Genomic DNA, 25,005 nt, shown 5'->3' with positions numbered 1-25,005 from the left:
TATTGTTAAACAATTATAAAACACAACATAAAACTGTAAATATCATATTTCTAGGGTGCCTCAAGTAAACAGATTTAATGAGACAGCATTCTAACTCCAACATAGAAAAATTAAGGTCAAATCCTGTAGGTCTGTTTTGAATTTTGCTCATTTCGTCCAAAAATAACCTTGGGCAGAAGTAGAACCTACCTGCATTTCTTCCACAATATGTAATCTAAAGAATAAAGGCAAAATAGAACTTTTACCACATGTAACTCAGTATTTTAAAGATGTCTAACTCTACCTCTCCTGATTCAGAGGTAAATTCACTTTGAACAGGAAGAAATCGCTTATAAATTGAAAATTTTCCACTTTTGTTCAATACATCCATAATCAGTTTTGAAAGAAGTAAAAACTTTCTAAAGAAAAAAAGAAATTATGGAAAAACATTTTGGTCCTAGTGCGGCTTGAACCTACGCCCCCTGAAAATTGCAGACAAAGTAGGTTTATGGTAGGAATTGAATACTCTTCAAAAAGGAGGTACTCTATTAAGGGTCCAATACCTTAAATATTCTATTATGAACTCATATAATATTATAACTGTGTAATTTGTAAATTTTGGTTATTGTCTGCTCATTACTTTTAACTTGGTTTTAGTGAGGTTGTAGACATACATGTGACTGACAGCTTCATTGACAAGTACAAGCTAAGTCCAATACAGACTGTTACACATAAAGGGGAACCAATGTATCAAACAGATCTTTATTTTGAGCACTCGTTACACGGAAAAGAAAATATCTGCTTCATGGCGAAAGACAAAAATGGGTATGTTAGATAATGTGTATATTTATACATAATTTTGTGGTTTAATAGCGTATAGGTTATAGGGAAAATGTTTGCTCTTGCGAAGAAAGCCCCAAACTTTGTATGTAACTGTTTTGAAGTATGCTACTTCCAAAAAGGCGGGGGGATACACAGTTCGTTAACTTCAATTATCTTAAAATGAGGCCCCAAAAAGGGCCCATTTATTTTCATAATATAGTTTTGAAAACAATGTCCAAGAGGTTAATTGATGACCTAAGTAAGTTATTCCTTTTGACATACTTATTTAGTTACATTTTTTATATATTTGATATATTAGACACAGACAAATGACATAGATGAGACCCTAAAAGGAGGGAAATTTGACGTAAGATTTTAAATTCAATATACATGTACAAAATTTATCAAACAGTGTTTTCATGTATCATATTCAAACGTACTTAGACTGGACTGATTTTTCAATATTTTACAGAGGCGAAAGCGAGAATGTTTGCATTCAGAGCAAAATAGAACCACCTGGTAAGTGAACCTATACACTTTATTAAGAAAGACTAGAGGAAACTACATTTAAGACTCACCATAACCTAGTGACCTACGTTTACCTCTCGCATGAATTGTTAGAATTTAAACCTCCCTAATTTATTTCTTTTACAATTTCATCTGCAAACTAATCAAGTCAATTTCTTTTCAGTGTAGTTTAAAAAGCACGGGTAAGTAACTATCTTACCCTGAGGAAACAAAGCGCGGTCTAAACTCAACTTCATTCATTAAATAAAATTAATACATTAAACACTTTGTTTAGGCCTAAAACTCAGTTTGTAACTAAAATCTTGTATTTCAAAATGTTTTCATGCAAATCATGTATAATTACCATCATGGAAATACGAAAGAATACCGTTATTCTGAAGCGCGTTTTTAAAACAGTTGTAAACACGCTATATTTTGAAGGCATCTCAGTGTTACATTGGTATTGCATATGCAAACAGTTAAATTCTGTCTTATGTAGATATTATATATATATTATTATGTGTAAAACGTCGATTTTTATCGAGTATAATATATATTTTTTACATTGTAATGAGCTTGAAATTATGATTTATTGCTATTAGAAATGTGATATAGATTATGTATAAAAAATGTTTTGTTATTATATCTTATTATGTGACACAATTGTTTTACTTTTTAGACAGCCAAGTAAATAACTATAGATATAAATGTAAAGTTAAACATTACTATTGTATTCTTTATAGATCCTTGCGTATCTGCACCATGCTTGAATTCAGCTACCTGTAAAAGGGACGAAGATACAGGAGGTTTTATATGTCTCTGTTTGTCTGGATTTTCGGGGAAAACGTGTGAGAAGAGTAAGTACTAACACATTTATCCAGCAACATGAGGAACAAAATACTAATACAGTTTGATGAAATTTACTTTTTTCAGATAGTCGCATATGCTGGCCGTAGCTGTTAATATGTATTCTTGAAAAATGTATACATATAATGTATATAAATGCAATAATGATAAGCCATTCACCTTTGTTTTTAAGCTTCAGCACCAGGTACGGTAGCAGAACGGATTTTTATGTGTTAAAAACGCCAACGAATGTCATGAATCTTTGCAGCTATAATTCTTCTTTTAATGCAATACCACACTTTAATGTTTGCTCTGACTCCAATAGCAAAACGTTTAAACTACTAGTAAGTAAAATTATATAGTTTGTCATGATATGGTTTTCTGTTTTTCCATAAATATGTATCTTCTCAGGAAGTGTGCATTTCTAAACTCATCCAGCCATGAGGATGTGGAATTGGAGCTGAAATATACAAAAAAACGGCAGCAAACTATTGAAACAAGAGAGGGAGGGTGGGTGGTATTCTTCAGACAGTTAAATTGAAATTGTTTGACACTATATTACGTCATCATAGAAAAGCCAATCAATAGAATGATTCTTTTCTGTTAGATAAGCAGTTTAATCTTAAGCGGTTAAACTCAATATTCTTAAGAAAGTAACAAATATTGATATTTTTATCAGATCATATCATAATCAAATGATTCTTTTGAATTTAACTTACGAATAATTCTGTTTGAAGCAAATCATTCAATTAAAACAGTATATAAAGTCATATTATATCAGTAATTTTGAAGAGTGTATATAGAGGATATTACATGAGTGTCTTTTCATATTGAATTTAATAAACGAGTTGAATAAAATGATAAAATGTGAGGCTCTGTCGAGCATTTTATCAATTTTATTCAACAAGTCTAATAAATTCTAACAAATGTAATATTCTTTTTCTTGTTGAGACATCAAAATTCTACTTTCTTTTACCTTTTAAACATGTCGAGTCGATCAACGTCTCCTATACTATAAACGACGTCGACGTCAAAGCTTTATTACAGTAGTGTATTATCATTTTTATGAAATGGCTTTATTACATTCCTGCGACGTCAAACATGTGATCAAGTGTTTTATTGCATCATGAGGAACTAAATGCTATTCAAGTAAATGAACAAAATGGATTTAGAAATTGATCACTTAGCATCTTTAATTAACCTCGTTGAAACTAGATTTAATTATAAACTTTAAAAAATCTTTAAAAATATCTACTCGATAGTTAGTCGAAATATAATCTTTGTTGAATAAAACATACGGAAAAGTCATGCATTACCTTACAATACCGTATCGTCTTGTATGGGAATAAACAAAATGTATACTGATTGGTTTGTTGTAAGTCAGGATTTTGACCAGGCTGAAATCTATCGGGTTTTCATTTTTACTTTCGGCATTAGACCTAGGTATTCAATTAGGAAGATATACATTTTCTTATATGCTGACGGTGTGGGTGTGGTTTTATTAACAGAAACTTAGATTTATAAAAATGTTAGGTCTTTTTTATGAATGGACAACTAATAACGGGTTAAATATTAATTATACAATAAATAATGTCACTCATTTAAGAGCAAGGTGTGTTGATAGAACAAATTCAAATTTTAAATGTGGTAAAATTTCATTGTTGATAAATATTTTATCAAGGATTAAACTTGGGCAAATAGTTAAATTACAATATTTCGGCCAGATTTTTGCACAGTCTGAGCACTAGGCTTGTCGCGGCGGAATGCCTTATAATTCGTTTTCTAAACTTATAAACAAATTTCTTTTCTTTAGTTTGGTCTGTAATTGCCTGCTGTTTGTAGGTACGCGCATCAGTTTTCATGCATAAATGCTAATCAAAATAGAGGAATGTGTTCATTTTAGGTGTATCAAAATAAACTCACTTTGGGGCTTTAATAGGGGAAATTGGCTGGCAACGAACAACAGTCATACTATTGTCGTTTATTTGTAAATATTATTTTGCAACCAATAATTGGTTTTAAAGAGTTAAGAATGGTATCAGAAATTAATTGTTATGAATAGTGTACTTTGGATACCATAGCTTCTGAACATAGTATTATTAAAATGTGAAGAAAAATACAATGGAAGATTTTTTAATGAATTAAAACAAGAAATAAACTCAGATATTGGATGCAGTAATGCTGATGGAAGTAATTTTAGAACATACCAATTTTTACAAAATGAATTTACAGTTGAAGAATATTGTAAAACAGTTATTTCTAGTTTACATAGGTCTGCTCTTGCAAAGTTTAGAAGCGGAGTAGCATCTACTGTAATTTAAACCATCTTGACCTCTGTTCAATGAACGTACATTCTGTATACAGATTTAAATACTCGTTTTCTAGTCAAAGTTGAATTTGTATACTAGTCAAAATCTGCGTTTGTATTTTAAAACGTTCGTATGACATTTATATACTAGTACTTAATATACAGATATACATGTATATAGATATACATGTACATAATATTTAAATATGATTATAAATATTCAGTTCTTTTTACGTTAGCTGAGAGACAGTTTTCAATCAAATTAGAAGGTGAAATCATTTCATAATTGTATACATGTTCATGAAAGCTAGCTATTTAGAAACGTAATCTGACAGAGCGCCTGCTTCGAATGCAGGAGGTCGTGGGTTCGATTCCTGGCTGCGATATACCAAAGCTTCTTCGGTTGGCGCTCAACATTAAGAGGATAGTGCAAGAACTGGTCAGCCTGGTGTCAGTATACCATAAATGGGTGGAGTATAATGTAACGTGTCTATGTTGTGATACTCCAGTGAGGCAGCACTGAAAAGTTGGGCATTGTGCACACTGCTACAAGTAGACACCGTCGTTTATATGACTGAAAAAATGTTGAAAAAGACGTTTACACACAGAGAATCGTAGTTTAACGTAACATTTATACATAACCATTTATAAACCCTGATAATTATTATACCCTTGATAATGACTGTCGCTGAACTTTTAGGCTTATTTACATATGTGTACATATGTTGTATGAAATACTAAAGGTAGAAATCCATATGTTGCCAAACACGATTAAAATGAAAAAGTTGCAGGCCCGTTTGACTGAGCCTATTTATGGCGTACGTTCACCAGTTAAAATAATTGGATAGACCGTACCCAGAACACAATCAGCAGAACTAAACGAACAAGAATAGAGAGTGGGGCCGAGGATATAGAGACTGCATATCATTGAATCTGTCAAAAGACAAAAGTTAGAGAAGCAGATATCATATCCAAGAGGTGATTAAACAATGCAAAAAAACACTGTAAAATAGCAAGTATTTGAAACACTCAAGCTCAAAATTTTCAAATACAAAAACGGAACAGTATAGCACTACTTGCACCACATAAATGTCGTGCTGAACAATCACATCACAAAAGATCAAAATATAATAGCTCTTATCGAAAGTACGGGGCTGTTTCACCATTATTATTGTCTCAATTTTCTTTTTATGTATTTCAACAAACTTTTTTAATATACATTATGTTTTATAGAAATTTCAGTGAAGCAAACTCGTTAAACAACTGACTTCTAACTGTTGTATAAATGGGTATGTGCACACACCTGTCATTATTTTAATTTTCAGAGGAAGATAAATGTAAACCAGATCCATGTGTTCAAGAACATTCTGTAAAATGTCTCAATTTGGCCGGCATTTTGTGTTATTGTAAACCTGGATTTACTGGAGATATTTGCGACAAAAGTAAGCCGTTTATTCATTATATTGATGTCGTGTAAAGTTGATCGTAAATATCATAAGGGAATTCAAGATTTTTTGGGCATTTATTGCTATAGGCGAAAGTCTTTTGTTACGTACACTAGTTGTCTTGGTTTAAATTGTATAATTATTTATTTTATAATGTGATAATTAGGAATATGCTCTGCTGTATAAACTATCATTCAGAGCATAGGTAATAGACAAAAAACATTGGGAAGAACAACTATTTGATTTACACTGAGTTCATTGAGGAACGTAAGTTGTATTCATGTTAAGGTATTAGAAGCGTAATAGAATACCTCCTTTTTGAAGAGTATTCAATTCCTACCATAAACCTACCTTTACTGCAATTCTCAGGGGGGCGTATGGTCAAGCCCTATGGGACCCAGTTTTCCCCTTATTTTCCTTTTTTCTAATAAATTTTTACTTCTTTCAGGACTTAAAATTGATTTGTTGTACAAAAATGGAAATAAAAATAATTTGATAAGCGATTTCTTGCTGTTCAAAGTAAATTTACTACTTAAACAGAACGGGTTGAGTTACACATCTTTAAAACTATTGAGTAACATGAAGTAAAATTTCTCTATTTTGCTTTCACTCTTTAGATTGCATATCGTGGAAGACATTTAGGTAGGTTTTACATCTGCCCCAGAGTTATTTTTGAATGAAGTAAGCAAACTTCAACGGCCTTATTTGTTCAATGTAGAAGTTAGAATTCTGTCTCATTAAATCCGTTTACTTGAGGCACCCTAGAAAAAAATGATATTGACATTTTTATTTTGTGTTTTATAATTGTTTACCAATTGTTTGATGTTTCTTTTATTAAAATTAATGGTAAAATGAGTTCTCTGCAAACGTTTTGAATAGTGGCCATATCGCTCTTTCGCCTAATAAGTGGACCGGTAGTAACATCTGCTTTAAGCAAAGCGAATGTCAAACGGAAATAAAACAGAAAACTTGGTTGTTATTTCAATGTACCACACAATGCATGAACACTCTTGACAGCGGAAATTGTCACGGGTCGGTTTTCAATATGTTGTTTTGTAATAGCTAATATTTCAAAGATTTTATATCTCAGATATTGACGACTGTCATGCTAATGCATGTAACGGGCATGGTAGCTGCAAGGACAAGGTTAATGGGTTTGACTGCGAATGTTTCTCACGCTATAGTGGAACACATTGTGAAAATGGTAAGTTTTTATGCCCCCCTTCGAAGAAGGAGGGGTATATTGTTTTGCAGATGTCGGTCGGTAGGTCGGTCGGAATGTAGACCAATCCGTTTCCGGATGATAACTCAAGAACGCTTGGGCCTAGGATCATGAAAGTTAATAGGGAGGTTGGTCATCGCCAGCAGATGACCCCTATTGATTTTGAGGTCTGTATGTCAAAGGTCAAGGTCACAGTGACCCTGAATAGTAAAACGGTTTCCGGATGATAACTCAAGAACACTTGGGCTTAGGATCATTAAAGTTGATAGGGAGGTTGGTAATGACGAGCAGATGACTCCTATTGATTTTGAGGTCAGTATGTTAAAGGTCAAGGTCACAGTGACCCTGAACAGTAAAACAGTTTCCGGATGATAACTCAAGAACACTTAGGCCTAGGGTCACGAAGTTGAAAGGGAGGTCGGTCATGACCAGCAGATCACCTCCATTGATTTTGAGATCAGTATGTCAAAGGTCAAGGTCACAGTGACCAGGAACAGTAAAATGGTTTCCAGGCAATAACCCTAGAACGCTTGGGCCTAGTGTCAGGAAAATTGATAGTTAGGTTGGCCATGACCAGCAGATGACCCCTATTGATTTTGAGGTCATTAGGTCAAAGGTCAAGGTCACATTGGCCAGGAACAGTAAAATGGTTTCCAGGCAATAACTCTAGAACGCTTGGGTCCTAGTGTCAGGAAAATTGATAGTTAGGTTGGCCATAACTAGCAGATGACCCTTATTGATTTTGAGGTCATTAGGTCAAAGGTCAAGGTCACATTAGCCAGGAACAGTTAAAACGGTTTCTGATCTTCTCGTCCAAAACCATAGGGCCTAGGGCTTTGATATTTGGTATGTAGCAAAATCTAGTGGTCCTTTACCAAGATTGTTCAGATTATTTCCCTGGGGTCAAATATGGCGCCACCCCGGCGGTCACATGGTTTATATAGACTTATATAGAAAAAAAAACTTTGAAAAACCTCTTATCCAAAACCACAGGGCCTAGGGCTTTGATATTTTGTATATGACATCATCTAGTGGTCCTCTACTAAAATTGTTCTAATCTCTAGGGTCAAATATGGCTACAAAACCCCTAGGGTCAAATATGGCTCCGCCCTGGGGGTCACATGGTTTACATAGACTTATATAGGGAAAAACTTTGAAAATCTTCTTGTCCAAACCACAAAGACTATTGCTTTGATATTTTGTAATGTAGCATCATTTAGTGGTTCTATACCAAGTTTGTTCAAATTATCCCTCTAGGGTCAAATATGGCCCCGCCCCAGGGGTCTTATGGTTCATATAGACTTATATAGGGAAAAACTTAGAACCTTCATGTCCATAACTTACAGCATTCAAATTTGGACCACATGAATTGTATAGTTTTGAATGGCAAGACGAACCTTGACATGAGTTGTCCTTAATTTTGACCTAGTGACCTACTTTCACATTTCTGTAGCTACAGCCTTCAAATTTGGACCACATGCATAGGTATGTGTACCGAAAAAAAAATGACCTTGTTATTGACCTAGTGACCTACTTTCACATTTTTGAAGGTACAAGCTTCAAATTTGGACCACATGCATAGTTTTTTGTTCCAAAATAAAATTTGACCTTGATTTTGACCTGTGACCTACTTCCATATTTCTCAAACTACAGACTTCAAATTTGAACCACAAGCACAGTTTTGTGTACTGAAATGAACTTTGGTCTTGAGATTGACCTAGTGACCTACTTTCACATTTCTCAAGCTACAGACTTCAAATTTGAACCACATGCATAGTTTTGTGTACCGAAATGAACTTTGATCTTGAGATTGACCTAGTGACCTACTTTCACATTTCTGAAGGTACAGGCTTCAAATTTGGACCACTTGCATAGTTTTTTTGTTCCGAAATAAAATTTGACCTTGATTTTGACCTAGTGACCTACTTTTACATTTCTCAAGCTACAGCCTTCAAATTTGAACCACATGCATAGTATTGTGTACCGAAATGAACTTTGATCTCGAGATTGACATAGTGACCTACTTTCACATTTCCGAAGCTACAGGCTTCAAACTTGGACCGCATGCATATTTTTGTGTTCTGAATTGAAATTTGACATTGAATTTTACCTATTACCTACTTTCACATTTCTCAAGCTACAGCCTTCAAATTTGAAGCACATGCATAGTTAAGTCTACCGAAATGAACTTTGACCTTGAAATTGATCTAGTGACCTGCTTTCACATTTCTCAAGCCACAGCTTTCAAATTTGGACCACATACACATTGTTTTGTACCGAAATGAAATTTGACATTGATTTTGTCACCTTGAGCTAGTCTTGAAATTTGGAACATTCAAAAATGGCGCCAAGATCACTCTGTAATCTCTTGTTAGGTTAATAGGTTAAAGGTCAAGGTCAGATTAAACCAGAATGGTAGAACTTTTGTTTACAGTGAGCATATAATTTCTGTTCCTTGTGCAATAACTGATTGCATCAAGGGGGGCATTTCATGTTCGACGAGCTCTTGTTATATTATTGTTTGATATCCTTAGAAATACTGGCAAATTTTTATGCAATCTCGCCAGTCATACGTATGTTTCTGACAACACAGAAAATGACGCTAGGTCCGGCTTTTTCCGGAAGTAAAGAAAATGAAAGTAAACAGGCTAAACCTGAAAATGAAAGTCGCATTTAAATTGGTCTATAGTCATGGGTCTTGCGCATATGTCACCCCGTCTAAATGGATGCACCTGGACTTATTTTAGCTAATGAGGAGTCAATTTTCAGCACTTTCTAACGATTTGAAAATACCTGGGCTTTAGCACGACATGCAAGCTTTTCATCTGCGAACAAACATTTGAACTCAGAATAAAGACAAATCCCACAGGGGTCTGTAACGGAGCAAGGGTATACGGAAATTTTTTGGAACTTTGTCAAACCGTTCATAAGGTCCTTTTGATGTTGTATGAATATGTCATTATATGTCTCGCATGTGAGAGCTGCAGACTTAAACATTTCAGAAATATTTTCAAAATAAATTTCGTGTACTGAATGTTGATTCTACAGAAGCGTGAAATGGCTATCAGACGCTACTACCTTTTACTACGTTATGGAAGCGGAAAGGATATAAAACAAGAGCTGTCCGTAAGACAGCGCGCTCGACTCAGTGCTTGGCTGAATTAGAGCTTTGCCAGTAAAAAAATCAAGTTAAAAAGGGACTAAACTCTGTCAAATTCAGATCAGAGTAATGAGGACTTTTTCTTCAGGTGTAGACTTTGATAGTAAATAACTATTTTAAGTTTCAAGTCAAAAGCTTTTATAGTAAAAGAGGTATTTGACTTTATCCAAAAAAGATGATAAAAATTCTAAGTTAAAAAGTCGCATAATTCAGTCAAAATTCAAATCAAAGTTATGGGGATTGTTTCTCCTGGTGTAGACTTTGATAGCAAATAAGTAGTTTAAGTTTCAAGTTAATAGCTATGATAGTTACAGAGATATTTTACATTATCAAAAAACTTTAACCAAAAATTCTGAGTTAAAAAGGGGCATAATTCTGTTAAAATTCAAATAAGAGTTATGGGGATTTTTCTCTTCGTGTAGACTTTGATAATTAATAAGTATTTTAAGTTTCAAGTCAATAGCTTTGATAGTAACAGAGATATTTAACTTGATCAAAAACTTTAACCGACGCCGACCATAGCTCTACTTTTTCTTCGAAAAGTCGAGCTAATAATAAAAATGGTGTTTCTGTGCTCTCAGTTTTGGCCGTGTCATTAAATGAAAGAATTTCAGAGAGAGTTTTCAGAGTTTTACACTGTTACATTTAACCAAAAATATGGTAGCAATAAATACCTTCTGAAGACCTAGAAAACAATTTCTGTATATCAGCAGTAATGATTATGTTAAGATACTGAGAATATAATGCGCTTTATTTTAGATAAATGCTCAACACAAGCTGCCGGAATCATGAGTTGCCCCGCAGGTACTGTATTTTATGTTATCTTCTGTGATTTAATTTAAGTAGTTGCAAGTATTCAAATCTGTGTCTAAACTTTACTAAATATGAAAATAAAATACTTCTACTGAATCATATTTCAAAAATTGAAATGACAACACGCTAAAAGATGTATCAGTTTCTCAAAATTGCATTCAGACGCGTCATATTTCAGATGGTTGTAGCCCTAACCCTTGTCAAGGAGGGGGAGTATGTTTGCAAGGAGGCAGATGTTCTTGTCCCTACGGATATAGTGGAGACAGATGTGAAACTGGTAAGTCCCTCTTTTCTTTATATTGTATTCTATATTTAATTGCAATACCGTAACTAACGTAGAAACATGACTTTAAACGCACAGGAACACAGTGAAGATAAAAACAGCCTTGTTGCAGCCTATACAGTAACCCTCAAGCCGGATAATCCCACAAAACAGAGTCGTTTCCTTGCATGGTATATTCAACAAATAAAAGTAAAAAATAAAATCATTATTTTACAGTAGTGTATTAAAAAACGCTTGAACTTTACGTCCGTAAACAGGAATATGACTTTACAAAGACAAACAACGTTATAATTCTGGCCCCAGTGTCACGAAAAAACTTAAGTATTTACTTAGTTAAGTCTGTAATTTTTAAATCGTGCTACTGCTTAAGTTATTGTTATTTAATGTTGATTTTGTTCTATAACAGTGTATTTATTGCTGAAGTACATTGTACTTAGTAGTATTTGTCTGCAGTACTTATTTTAAATTCAATCACGCAATTGAAATATGATCTCTCTATTTCGGAATGATATAACAAACTTAAGTATTTTCTTAAATATATTTGTTATGGTTAAAGAAAGAAGACAACTCAAGTTAGCAACGCCTTTCATATTAAGATACTTCTTCGGACAAACTTACAGTATATACAAACATATGTATGACGTCATGACGTCAATTAACCTGACATCATAAAAGTATGACATTACGTTTGGCGCACTATTGTAAGACCGTTTTCTTCAGTTTGATTAGCTAACAGATTTGTTTTACAAGTGTGTAAAACAAATTTATTCGGATAACTTTTGAATTGCTCCCGATGTAGGACTACTTTTCCCCTTTTTATTTATACTGCCTTTACAGAGATTTGAAATAATTTGAAAACGATGACTATAAAAAGAAACATAAGTAATAAATGTCATATTTTTTGGTTTAGAACACTCGTAAAACCCGAAACCGAAGTATACATATCTGATAACGGCCGTCCGGATGTGTATTTGGGTTTTGGATTTTACAAGTATGTAAAGCAAAAAAAAAAAAATACATCCATTCCTTTAATAGTCCAGAAAAACAGCACCGGAACATAATGTTGTAAGAACAATATTGAAGTGAATACGTACCATATATCAATGTATACTAAATATCATAAAATTACTATTATACATGGCCGGCTTTTTGTGAGAAATATCAAGTGTTCTCTCCTTTTAGTGTTATTTTAAACCACATAAAATACGGCGATAATCAGATATGACGGAAGTCACTTCATCGGTGTCTGAGTTTCGTGTCTTCTCTCTTGTAAACCGCTGGAGTGATTTTCGTAACAACTAGCATCAAAAATTCACTTGATCAATGCTTAGTGCATAGTGTACAACCAAGGCCACTCTATCCGAGATCAAGTCAGATTTGAAATAGTTTTATTTCAGACTGGATTGTGGATTTTCAAATACGAATAACTTCACAAATGATAGATAGATAGATGTTTTTAACCACACATATACATTTACACAAATTTAAGTTAAATTTTCCAGTAGTTGGGTGACTAAAATGTTATAGTTTCACATCAATAAAACACATATTAACTAGTTAACTAAGATCACAAAGTTATTTGTATAACAGCTAGGCTTTTTAATACTATGTGTACCTTTATATTATAATTAGACTAAGATAGTTCAAACTGGAAGCAACATGAATATATTATAGCAGTGTGTAGTAACCTAGGGTGGCCCATGAAAGCTAGAAAGCTTATTTTCAGTGGGGTCCTTGGCTAAATATACTTACGTTAATGAAAACATACATATTTAGCACATCAAGACAAAAAGATTAAAATAGACTTTGGGATTTGGAAGCTATGAAACTAAAACTGTTTCTATAATATATTTGTAGATCCTAAACACAATTAACTAGCCAATGTGATGAAAACACAAAACTATGTATTGGATCATGTCAACAATGCACACAGTTTCTCACAGCTAAATCTAGAAGATGTTTCTTCACAGAAAGTTTGAATTGATTAAACTTAGTTAATTTCTTCAGACCGTCTGGAAGTGAATTCCAATCTTTTATTGCACTAAAACTGAAAGATATTTTCTTTCCCAAATTATTTAGTTAGAACAAAGTTGTACATATTGGCCCTTGCAGAATAAGAGTGAACAGTTCTGACAGGTACAAAATTTCATGTATTAAGGACATTTGTCGTGGACAATTTAAATACATGGTTCAAACGTAACTGCTTATTTCTATTTTCGACATTCAACAATGGCATTTTAGCCAGGCTAAGTTGATTTACGCTTTCCCTCGGTTCCATGCCGTTTATGAATCTAACAATCTTGTTTTGACAAATGTGTAACTTATCTCTAAGACACTTACTTAAGTTTGGATACCAGGAAGTACAAGCATAATCTAAATGACATTGAATCAAAGCAGAAGTAGAGCATAAATACTTTCTGGTATTAAAGTCTAAACATTTTGCTTGTCGATACAAAAATCTGAATTTACCTTACTTATTATATTATTAACAATGCTTTCTCCTGATAATGAGCTGTTAATAGTGACATTTAAATATTTTACAGACTCAGAGGTCTCAATCTTATATCCATTACAAACAGTGTTAAAATTAATTTATTAGTTTTAATTTGCGTTTTGAGCTAAAGATAATGCATTAAGTTTTGCCAAGACGAAGAGACAGTTTATTATCCACCAGCCAGCCAGTTTGAACAAGACTCTAAACCTTTCCCTAATTTCAAAGAAATTACCTTTGGATCTTTATGCGCAAACAATATAGCACTATCATCAGCATATAAAATTAATTTACATTCATGGTCAATACTGATAACCGTATCATTAACATAACATAGGAAAAGGAGAGGGCCTACAATACTGCCCTGAGGTAAACCACATGTAATAAGTTTGTGTTCTGAGAAAACACTATTGACACATACAGTTAGTTTTCTACTAGACAGATATGACATAAACCAGTCAAGCTTTGACACCCATTAATTTCAACTTGCCACATAGAATTTCCAATAACAGAGACAAACATAATTGAATGATTTTTACATCCTAGGATGGGAAAATTGTCAAAAATACATTTCATCTACATCTTTCAATTTCACGTTCTGAAAAAAGGTTTCGATACTCCATAAAAAAGAGCGATAGAAAAAGTTACAAAATGGAATTTAAATTTAACGGACAAACATAAAACATTTATAGAGGATTGTATTTGTAAAGAATCACTCTTTAAAATGAGCCATGTTAGCATAGTAATTTTTTCATTCTTTCAAAATTTTGGCAGATTTCATACTAAACTGTGGGCGGGTCTTTGATTCTGAGCATTTTGTATCATTGGCAATTGCATATTTTATGCACAAATTGTAACAATATTTTCAGGCTGTCATTTAATGGATTTTTGTTTCAGGGACATGTGACATATCAGGATCTGTCGTAAGTACTATTAATGTATTATATTTGAACATTAAAGGTTTGCTCTCAATTTTCAGCACACCTCAGCCAAAGGCTCAGGGTTAGCTATTGTTGTCGTTCACCGTTCGGCGTCCGTCGTCCGTCCGTCCGACATCTCCTCCTAAACCACCAAGCCAATTTCGATTAAACTTCACAGGGACGATCCTTGGATGGTCTTCTTTAAAAATTGTTCAAAGAATTTGATTCCATAGAGAACTCTGGTTGCCGTGGCAACCGAAAGAAAAAACTATAAAAATCTTCTTGTCCAAAACCGCAAGGCTTAGGGCTTTGATATTTGGTATGTAGCATCATCTAGTGGGCCTCTACCAAGTTTGTTCAAATTATCCCCCTAGGGTCAAAGATTGTCCCACCCCGGGGGTCACACGGTTTATATAGACTGATACAGGGAAAAACGTTGAAAATCTTGTCAAAACCTATAAGATCTAGGGCTTTGATATTTAGTATGTAGCATCATCTAGTAGGCCTCTACCAAGATTGTTGAAATTATCTTCCTAGAATATGATATGGCTCCGCCCTGGGGGTCTCATTGTTTCTTTAGACTTATATAGTGAAAAACTTGTGGTCCTCTATTGTTCAAAATATGGCCCTGGGGTGAAAAGAGGCCCTGCACTGTGGGTCCCAAGTTTAACATAGACGTATATAGGAAAACAATTAAAAAAATTTCTTGCCTGAAAGTTCAAGGCCTATGCTTTTGATATTTTGTATGTATAATTTCGTAGTTGATCTCTAACAAGAGTGTTCAAATAATGCCCCTGAGGTGAAAAGGGGCCCTGTCCCAGGAGTCACTTGATATTTGAGTTATATAAAAAAAATACTTAAAAAATTATCAGATCATATTTCCTAGACTGTTAAAAGATATTAACCTGATTGGGGACCACCCGACTGTGACCTTGACCGATTGACCTACTTTCTTTCTAATTTTTTAAGATACAGCCTTGAAATTTGGATGACATGTACAGTTTTGCACACCATTCTTTAAGCTGACTTTCATTGGCCATGAATATGACCTACTGACCTACTTTCTTGTTTTTGAACCTTTAGCAAAGAAATTTGTTCAAGCAAGCAACTTAACTAATGTGAGCGATAAAGAGCCATATTTGCCGTCTAGTTGGTATATTATATGTATTCAAAATGTATATGTTGTTGAGTTTTTGAAGCCACCGTTTGTTGCATTTGTCCAGTACAGTTTTTACTTTGCAATGTTTGACACTTGACTGTGTATGCTGGACTCTGTGCTTCGGGAAATTCTTAACCTTAGCGCCACTATCAAAATGTGGTGATGAGGAAAGGAGATGTCGGCATGTCTGTGGTGTAGCTATCACCGGTTTGGAATCGTAAGAAAATACATTTTGTCTTATATTTTAATTTTTATGAGACATTTCGAAAATCGAACAATGTAGTGCCGACTAGAATAAACACTTTTACTACAGGTTAACTGTAATTGTTCTAAAATATTATGCTAATTGCGGCGTTAAGAGCTTTTCTCCTGGTACGGATGTTCGAGTATTTTGATATACGTGTATATTCCAACTACATTTCTATACAGAGACATATCATATAAACATTATTGCGCATGCAGTTCGTCTTCATATATAATGCCTATAAAAGCAAACATTTGAGTTAATAAATAAAGGAATTTGAACTTATTTTTCAGGTGGTGAAATGGCATTAGTGATGGCACTATACAGAAGTGGTAGTGCTGTCACGTATGGTTTGCCTTTTGCTGTTTTATTGTTTTAGATCTGAACATTCTTTCTTATATGAACATTACATTTTCTATCAAAGAAAGGAAAACAAAATAGACTAAACAGGGCATAGCAAATCATCACAATAGTGTTCGCAAAATTACATTTCCTCTATCCATAATGTGTGTACCGTGTCGAATGTCATCGGCATTGAATCATTTTATAACATCGACAAACAGCATACATGCAACATTATCAAAAGTAATTATACGGACTACATTTGTTTCTCATTTTCTTTAATGTTTGTGTGTGATCGGGATAAGCTACTTTTTCAACATTAGATATTTCAAGAAAATATTCTTATACTTAGGAAATGGTTTTCTCTCGAATTTCTTTTTGCTCAAAATAAAGGAATTAGTCGATTTATCTGCCTGATTAATGACAGAGTTTTCATGTACTTGAAATGAATGCAGTTACATTTCAAAGCCTCATATCTTAATATCAGAGTGTGTTTTGATTTGACAGTAAATAATTAGTCAATTAGTCAAAGTTGTACTGTTTTGAAGGTGACCACTTTTTATAACACATCTTTTGATCGATTAACAAATTTAGCACTTTTGTATAGCATATTTTATGGAGTCTGATTTGTTGTTATTGAATATTCTTCTCACAGTGTACCTGTATTTACTGGAACTATTCCTTTCTATCTGCAATGGATAATCAGAGTATGCAGAACTTAGTGGTACTAAAGTATATAAAAAGTTGTTGTTGTTTTTTTTTTTTTTTTTTTGTTCTTTCTGTTTTTTTTTTATTATTTAACGTCACACCGACACATGATAAGTCATATGGCGACTTTCCAGCTTTAATGATGGAGGAAGACCCCAGGTGCTCTTCCGTGCATTATTTCATCACGAGCGGGCACCTGGGTAGAACCACCGACCTTCCGTAAGCCAGCCGGATGGCTTCCTCACATGAAGAATTCAACGCCCCGAATGCGGCTGAACCCACATCGATGAAGGGAAAGTGATTTGAAGTCAGCGACTTTAACCACTCGGCCACGGTGTGTGAATCGAAACTTTATCGTTCATTAATTATACGTACACGTGCTTTCTTAATTCTAAACTAACATTAAGACATGAGAATGAAAAGGTTATTAATAGTCCGTGGGAACATTCCATATATATCTCTCACGAATAAAACTACTTATTTATAGTCACTCATTTAACAACCCTACGCCAAAGCGCCACCAATATTGTTTAGCTTCCCCACTGATGCGACAGCGCCACCACTTGCAAAATATACCGGCATATTTCTTTTCAGTGAGGTTTCTTTATTTCTAACATCTCAGTTTACATGAAATTTTTACACAATTACTTTTAATTAAAAAATAACCTGTAGTTACACGACACTACATTCTCATGTTTTTTAAAAAAGCTCTATCAATTGAAATATACTAGTAAAACAAAATGTAAATTGTACTTATCAGTTTTTCAACAATTTGAAACCGGGTATAGCTGCACCAAGGAAATGCCGACAGCTCTTTTCCTTATCACCACTTTTTTTGGTGGTGGAGCTAGGGTAAGTAGCCGTTTGTTATTGTTCACTGCAATGAACAATAAAAACGAGACTGAAGCATATATATATATATATATATATATATATATATATATATATATATATATATATATATATATATATATGTCGATATATATATATATGACTTAACACAAGGTTAATATCTAGCTACATGTTAAAACATCTGATTTTGGAAATGCTACAACAATTAACAAATTGAAACCGTTTGATACTGTACAATAGTGATCTAAATCTAATATAGCAATTTTTGCTTTTACAGACCGGTGTGGATATCATTTCTCCTTCATCGGATGATGGAAGTAAGATAATATGTTATACACAAGGTGATACAATCTCCTCATGTAAAACACGAATTTATCTGGCAGTGAAATCAGGGTAAATATTGCTTTTATATTTCTATAACTATTTTCTAATACTCTTAAATGTTTACTATTTGAATTAGAATTGATAAATTGCACAAGACATGAATTTCATAAGTGATTATAATTAACGTCATACATGTATCAAACGATTCTCGACATTTTGTGCCATGCAAACATAAAAGTTAACTATTGGATAAACCGTCCGATAAAAGCAAGAAAGTTTGCAAACATTCAGAGTATAAAGACAAACGTTTGATAAGCGTAAGATTTCATCCGATGTTGATACATATTTCTGAGCAAATGAAGAGACCACCAAGAAAATTTGAGTTTACTGTTGAAATTGTTGATAATTATTATCTATCTTGAGGTATATTCTTTTTTGCAAGCCAAAAAATTCGTGAACAGGTAAATAAAGCTCAATTTTGTTTCTTGGATACGTGTAGAACTTTTTCACTACCTTTCGACATGTACAAATGTTATGAAAGTGAAGGCAATTGGTTTATCCATAATAAGATTTCCATTAAAATGATTTCAGTAACTCAAGACCTTGTAATATGATTTGTAGTGAATGATTTGATGTATTTTTACGATATGTTTGCGTGATTGAATTCTTTTTGTAGCCCTCAATAACTGTACATATAAAGGCATAGAATTAATTTGAAGACAGATGTCCACATTGTGTGTTTTATCTGTTAGGAGATTCAAGAGTTTTCCAACAATGTGTTGCTTAACGTACTTTCTAAATATACTAACAATTCAAGGCTATATAGATATAAGCAAATAAAATTTGTATTTTTACACTTCAGATCAATGCCGAAAATAACTATTGAAACCACACGTGAGTTACAAAGCAACGTAAATGCCGGACTAGTAGCGAAGTTGTCCGTTCTTCCCGGAATTTCTACAATGTATTCGACAGATGTAACAATAAGTGGAAACTTTAACAGTACAAAATCACATTATATATGTGTCCATGCAACAGCTGGGTAAGTTAATAAACGTTTATTAGCAGCATGCACATAATTAAACATATTTGGTTAAGTTTAGACAATAGTTTTTAAATATATGTTTAACTGATATTAAAAAGTCATTTCTTTTACAGTGGTTTATCTTATCTCAAAATCAATGCGACAGTCCCTAACTGTCATTTCTTGAATCCTTTAAGAACACTCCCCTTATTATTGACTCGCATAACCACTTTTCACATGTAATAAAAAGATATAGTGTAAAAGTAATAGCTGTACATTTATCATTTTAGGGCCTCAACATCAAAGGCATGTTATGAGCTCAGCTTTATGCCGAATCGTAAGTGAATATTACATATTCTATGACAAAGACATTACGTCAGAGTCACTGTCCAGAGTATTAGTCAAATAACTGTATTTTTTCTCTGAATGTGACCTAATTTCTTGTCATTCTTTCATACATATTTATTTCAGGTTTTCACATTTGCTTTTTATTCTAATTTTAATTTTGTCAGCCTTAATTCTCATATTATTGTGTTTATGTTACCTCGTAGATAACTGTTTATCTGTTTATGTTTTCTTTTAATAACAAAGTAATGGCAAAGAGTATACGAGTTCAGAGCGTATAATAACAGTAATGGAAAAGTATATGCATAGACAGGTGGTAAGAGTTTTGATTAGCTATCAATAAGAATTGAAACGGAATAATAAAAATAATGTTCATTTAATTTTATCTTTGCCTTTTCTCATTTAGCTGAAAGTGACACCAAAACATTGGCATATTTACAAAGAAATGTAAGTACATTTGATCTCTTATTCTTAAGTGAAAAGACTGTAATCAGTTCTAAAGAATATAGATAGTTTCGGTGAAGAAAGAAAATATCGTGTGTATATATCAATTAAACAAATGATGTTTGTTATTTCAAATGAAAGATTTTATGTGATATGTTCAAGTCCGTACTGTAGAAAGATATATTCTAGTGGAAATGTCTTGAAGTCAACCCATTGAATTGAACGAAACATTTCAGGCAAGGATACAATTTGTTCAGCCGACTTTGAAAGACCAAAGCAGAATATTATGCAAGAGTGGAGAGAAATGCCATGTTTTATTGTACACATCTATCGCATCTAGCCGGTTTGTACGATTTTAATTCAGCTTTTTAACGAATTAAATCAATATTTAGTTTCTGAAATGATAGGTAACTATTGATGCAATAATTTATTTTTATACGCGAAAATGGGACGAATTATGTAATCGCGAAGTGGAATGGTTGGTGGGTTGTGTCAAGCTTGAACGACTAATACGTTTTAGACCTTACTCCGTCCAGTAACGTTTTCCACTCTATGTCTTCTAGCCAGCTAGTTTTAATGGTTTTATCAGAAACATCAGCAGATCATTATGTGATTTATTGCGTTCTTTAGGTACAACATACATGGAGATTAATTATCATGTAGTTTAAGCTAGTGATAAGACTGAGTGGAAACCATTTAGTTTAAGACCCAATGTCCTATGAACAAAATATCGATCGCTAACAGCTGATTAATGTTTACAGGCATGGAGACAGGGTAATGCAGATACATGTATTGACTGATATGGAGTGTCTACTCCCGTATTAGACCTTCCTGTGTCCAGTGACGTTTTCGCTGTCTTATTTGAAATGTTCTAAGTCACTGTTCACCAAACGTGGTCACAATGTTTATGAGCATTATATCTTTGCTATGCTTGATAACCAACTTGATTTTCTCAGTGGATCTGGAGTTAATACACATTTAGAAAATTTGCCAATCTTTATATTATTATTATTTGTCAATATCGAATTATTGTCTTTGAATTACTTAAAATTACTAAATAAATTGTTTCCACTTTATCTAATTAATAATATTAATAACCAAATCCAGTTTTATCTCTTTGTTGCTCAGGAGTTGTCGTGCTTGGACCTTTCGAAATTGAAAGAAAACTAACAAGTGTCCTCAGTAATTATTTTAAAAGTCAAAGTCATTTTCTGTGACGTTATATGTAACATTTGCCACACTTGTTCAATATATCATATTTTTAAAATAAAATATAACATAGAAAAAGATCAGTATTCGTTAACTTAATAGTATTATTTACAGTAATAGTTACACCAACAAAAACACACAAAAAAAGAAAATAATACAAACAAAACAAATCTTACGTGTATGTATAAATTATACCTGCAATACATTGAATTTTAAATCACAGGTAATAAACTGAATTATATCAATTCTTTTAAGGCCTGCCTGCGTACCAACATCCACTGGTACTTCCGGAAGTTTCATAGGATGTGATAAAGATGATAGAGACAACGATGAATATGACCCTGACAGTAGTGCAAAAGCAGCCGACCCTTGTTGGTAAATACAAAATATCATATACTATATGTAAGATGTTTGTTACTTCAGTTGCATACAAGGTTTTTTTTCCCAGTTAAATGATCGTTTAAATCAAATAAGTGAAATTTAGACGTAAAGCGAAAGCTGGCGGAATGATATCAACATGGAATGCATGATGCAATTCGTAATCAATTTTACTACATTACCAAACACACCAATTTCTTTAATTACGTCGATATTTGTTATTAGTCCTGCGAATACAAACAATTTCTGCTCTCACAGATGAATATGTATTGCTGCATTTGTCATTTTTGACTGGTGTGTCGGGATTTAGAACATGTTTCTAGGTAATCGTTATATCAAAACACCCTGTGTGAAAGCCCTTTGTTTTGATTTCAGTGAAGACGTGATTTCTTCAACTGCTGGCGTGACAGTATTCAAAGCACATCCACGTGGACCTACCTGTGTTACTGAGGCATCGTACACATTTGCAAGTGCTGGGGAAAAGGATATATGTTTTCAGTCGGCGTATGCATATTATCACATCCTATTGCTATTAAAAACTGCCTAATATTGCGAGCTTCTCTCTACCGTATAGGTTCCTCCGCTATAATTAAAGAATTATATTATGCTGTTATTTTTTATGTCTTTCTGTAAACAACGTATCACAACATCAGAAACGATAGTTTTGTGGTGTGATTCATATGTACAAAAAAGCTTTCTGTCTATTCCTTGCACAGAATTTCTCAATCTGTCCTAACGATGGGGGACAGAATGAGACAACGTAAAAGAAATATAATGGTTTAGTCGATCTTGGTTGAGCAATAGAAGAACAAAAAGAAATAAATGTAAATAAAACCCGTGAACAAGAACTGTATATTCAGGGTGTATAGAATGAAATTAACTATTGGTAAATGCAAAGGTAGAAAACATCAATTCTATTAGTGTTGTTCGTTTTGTCTTATTTCAGAAAAACTGACTTTCAACAAGTCTGTTACAAAGTAGACATATATGATTCAACATCAGGTAATGCAATAACATCCAACCTTGTATCATGTTTTTAAGGTAGCTTGTCCAGCGTATCTTTGTCCTTTTCTTCTATTAAATTTGTAATAAAGTCTTTTAACGTTATCAAGACGGTCAGTCGTGTTTCTGGTACAAACAGAATGGAGAGCAGAACATGCTCTTTCGAATAATTTCAACTTTTTATAAAAGGTGTTTTTCAGCTTTTTATGAAAAGTGTTTTCCATTGTTTATGAAGTGTGTATTTCCGCTATTTGTACATTGTATATTTCCGCTATTTATACACGTGTTTTTCAGCTATTCATATAAGTGTTTTTTATCTATTCATGAAATATGTTGTTTTTTTCTCGTTATTTATGTGTTTTGTGTCTCGTGTTAATTATGCGTGCTATTTGAACATCTAACACGGGAACTTCCTACGGACGGATCAGTCTGTATATCAGATAATGTTATTGTTATTACTCAATTTTGTATTAATAAAATATATATTTTTGCATACTTGCTATACAGATCCTTGTTCCAGTTCACCATGTTTAAACAATGGCCACTGCTTTCACACGGATGATAACAACTTTAAATGCATCTGTGCTGAGAATTACAATGGGGATAAGTGCGAGAAAGGTATACAGTTAAACTTGATATACAGTTCACATTTTAAACAAGTAAAAAATAATCATTACCAGAATAAAGCAAAAGAGGATCTTCTTTATCTTTATAATATTCGAAGATTACTATACAGCTTATTATGTAAAATGTTTTACGTATTCAAAGTAGTCGTGTTTCTCAAGAATGCTTTAAGCTATTTCTGCCCTGCATGTAACCTGTTATCGTTGTATTTATAGAAAAATAACACATATCAATAATCATACAATTTCGTTTCGATCTTATGAATACATGTATATATTCTACATGTCTTGCTTTGATACCATTACGTGTTAGGGATTCACCTGTTATGTTTAATTTTATTTATACTGCCCTTTATAATTGCATAATATGGAGATGATAAATGTGTATGTTTGTGCAGTTAGTTTAAACTCTCCAAATTAGTTTTGCCGCTCATACTTGTGTGCCTTTTTAGCTCATCTGATTTTTTGAAAAAAAATGATGAGTTATTGTCATCACTTGAGCGGTTGTCAGCGTCGGCGTCTGCGTCGGCGTTGCCTGGTTAAGTTTTATGTTTAGGTCAGCTTTTCTCTTAAACTATCAAAGCTATTGCTTTGAAACTTGGAATACTTGTTCACCATCATAAGCTGACCCTGTATAGCAAGAAACATAACTCCATCTTGCTTTTTTGCAAGATTTATGGCCCTTTTGTACTTAGAATATATCAGTTTTCTTGGTTAAGTTTTATGTTTAGGTCAGCTTTTATCCTAAACTATCAAAGCTATTGCTTTAAAACTTGCAACACTTGTTCACCATCATAAGCTGACCCTGTATAGCAAGAAACATAACTCCATCTTGCTTTTTTGCAAGATTTATGGCCCCTTTTGGACTTAGAAAATATCAGATTTCTTGGTTAAGTTTTATGTTTAGGTCAACTTTTTCTCTTAAAATATCAAAGCTATTGCTTTAAAACTTGCAACTCTTGTTCACCATCATAAGCTGACCCTGTACAGCAAGCAACATAACTCCATCCTGCTCATATACAACTTTTCTCATAAACTATCAAAGCTATTGCTTTAAAACTTGCAACAGTTTTCCATCATCATAAGTGGACACTGTACATCAAGAAACATAACTCTATCCTGCTTTTTGCAAGAATGATGGCCCTTTTTAGACTTAGAAAATCATGGGTAGGACAATATTTCTATAATACAAAAAAAATCAGATGAGCGTCAGCACCCGCAAGGCGGTGCTGCCTTTTTTATTTTGTCTTCGCTATGTACATTTTATTTTGACTGTGTATTTTGTGTCAATTTCAACCTTATATTCTTTTTGTGCAACATGTAAATGCCTTTTAGTAGTAATTAACCCTTACCTTGTTAAATTTCTTTAATAAATGGTCCATCTTTCAACTTAAACATTACCATTAACTCTTAAAATGGGTGCTTACCAAAAAGAAACTGACTGAATGGCGAACAGTGCAGACCAGGCTGGTCACTGGTCTGCACTGGTCGCAAATGCAGAATTACTTGCCGCCATTAGGCTACGGGTTAATGAGTCACAACATATATGTCTCCG

The 25,005-nt window shown here is 33.3% G+C and overlaps 1 protein-coding gene across 1 annotated transcript in view; it reads left to right on the top strand.

Annotated features, from left to right (window-relative positions):
- The window catches only part of LOC123563942 (uncharacterized), a 112,997-nt gene that overhangs the window by 24,853 nt on the left and 63,139 nt on the right, over window positions 1-25,005 (top strand). The window contains exons 12-28 of the mRNA XM_053526403.1: window positions 637-804; window positions 1,274-1,320; window positions 2,052-2,165; window positions 5,788-5,904; window positions 6,998-7,111; window positions 11,049-11,093; window positions 11,281-11,379; window positions 14,774-14,799; window positions 18,379-18,494; window positions 19,288-19,467; window positions 19,740-19,786; window positions 20,201-20,241; window positions 20,475-20,581; window positions 21,703-21,822; window positions 22,201-22,329; window positions 22,772-22,827; window positions 23,335-23,445. Of these exons, the coding sequence (XP_053382378.1) occupies window positions 637-804; window positions 1,274-1,320; window positions 2,052-2,165; window positions 5,788-5,904; window positions 6,998-7,111; window positions 11,049-11,093; window positions 11,281-11,379; window positions 14,774-14,799; window positions 18,379-18,494; window positions 19,288-19,467; window positions 19,740-19,786; window positions 20,201-20,241; window positions 20,475-20,581; window positions 21,703-21,822; window positions 22,201-22,329; window positions 22,772-22,827; window positions 23,335-23,445 (1,637 nt within the window). The remainder of the gene's footprint in view (window positions 1-636; window positions 805-1,273; window positions 1,321-2,051; window positions 2,166-5,787; window positions 5,905-6,997; window positions 7,112-11,048; window positions 11,094-11,280; window positions 11,380-14,773; window positions 14,800-18,378; window positions 18,495-19,287; window positions 19,468-19,739; window positions 19,787-20,200; window positions 20,242-20,474; window positions 20,582-21,702; window positions 21,823-22,200; window positions 22,330-22,771; window positions 22,828-23,334; window positions 23,446-25,005) is intronic.

Source organism: Mercenaria mercenaria, chromosome 1 (genome assembly GCF_021730395.1).
Source record: "Mercenaria mercenaria strain notata chromosome 1, MADL_Memer_1, whole genome shotgun sequence".
Lineage (NCBI taxonomy): Eukaryota > Metazoa > Mollusca > Bivalvia > Venerida > Veneridae > Mercenaria > Mercenaria mercenaria.
Note: the sequence above shows the minus strand (reverse complement) of the source record. Positions and strands in the feature narration are given on the sequence as shown.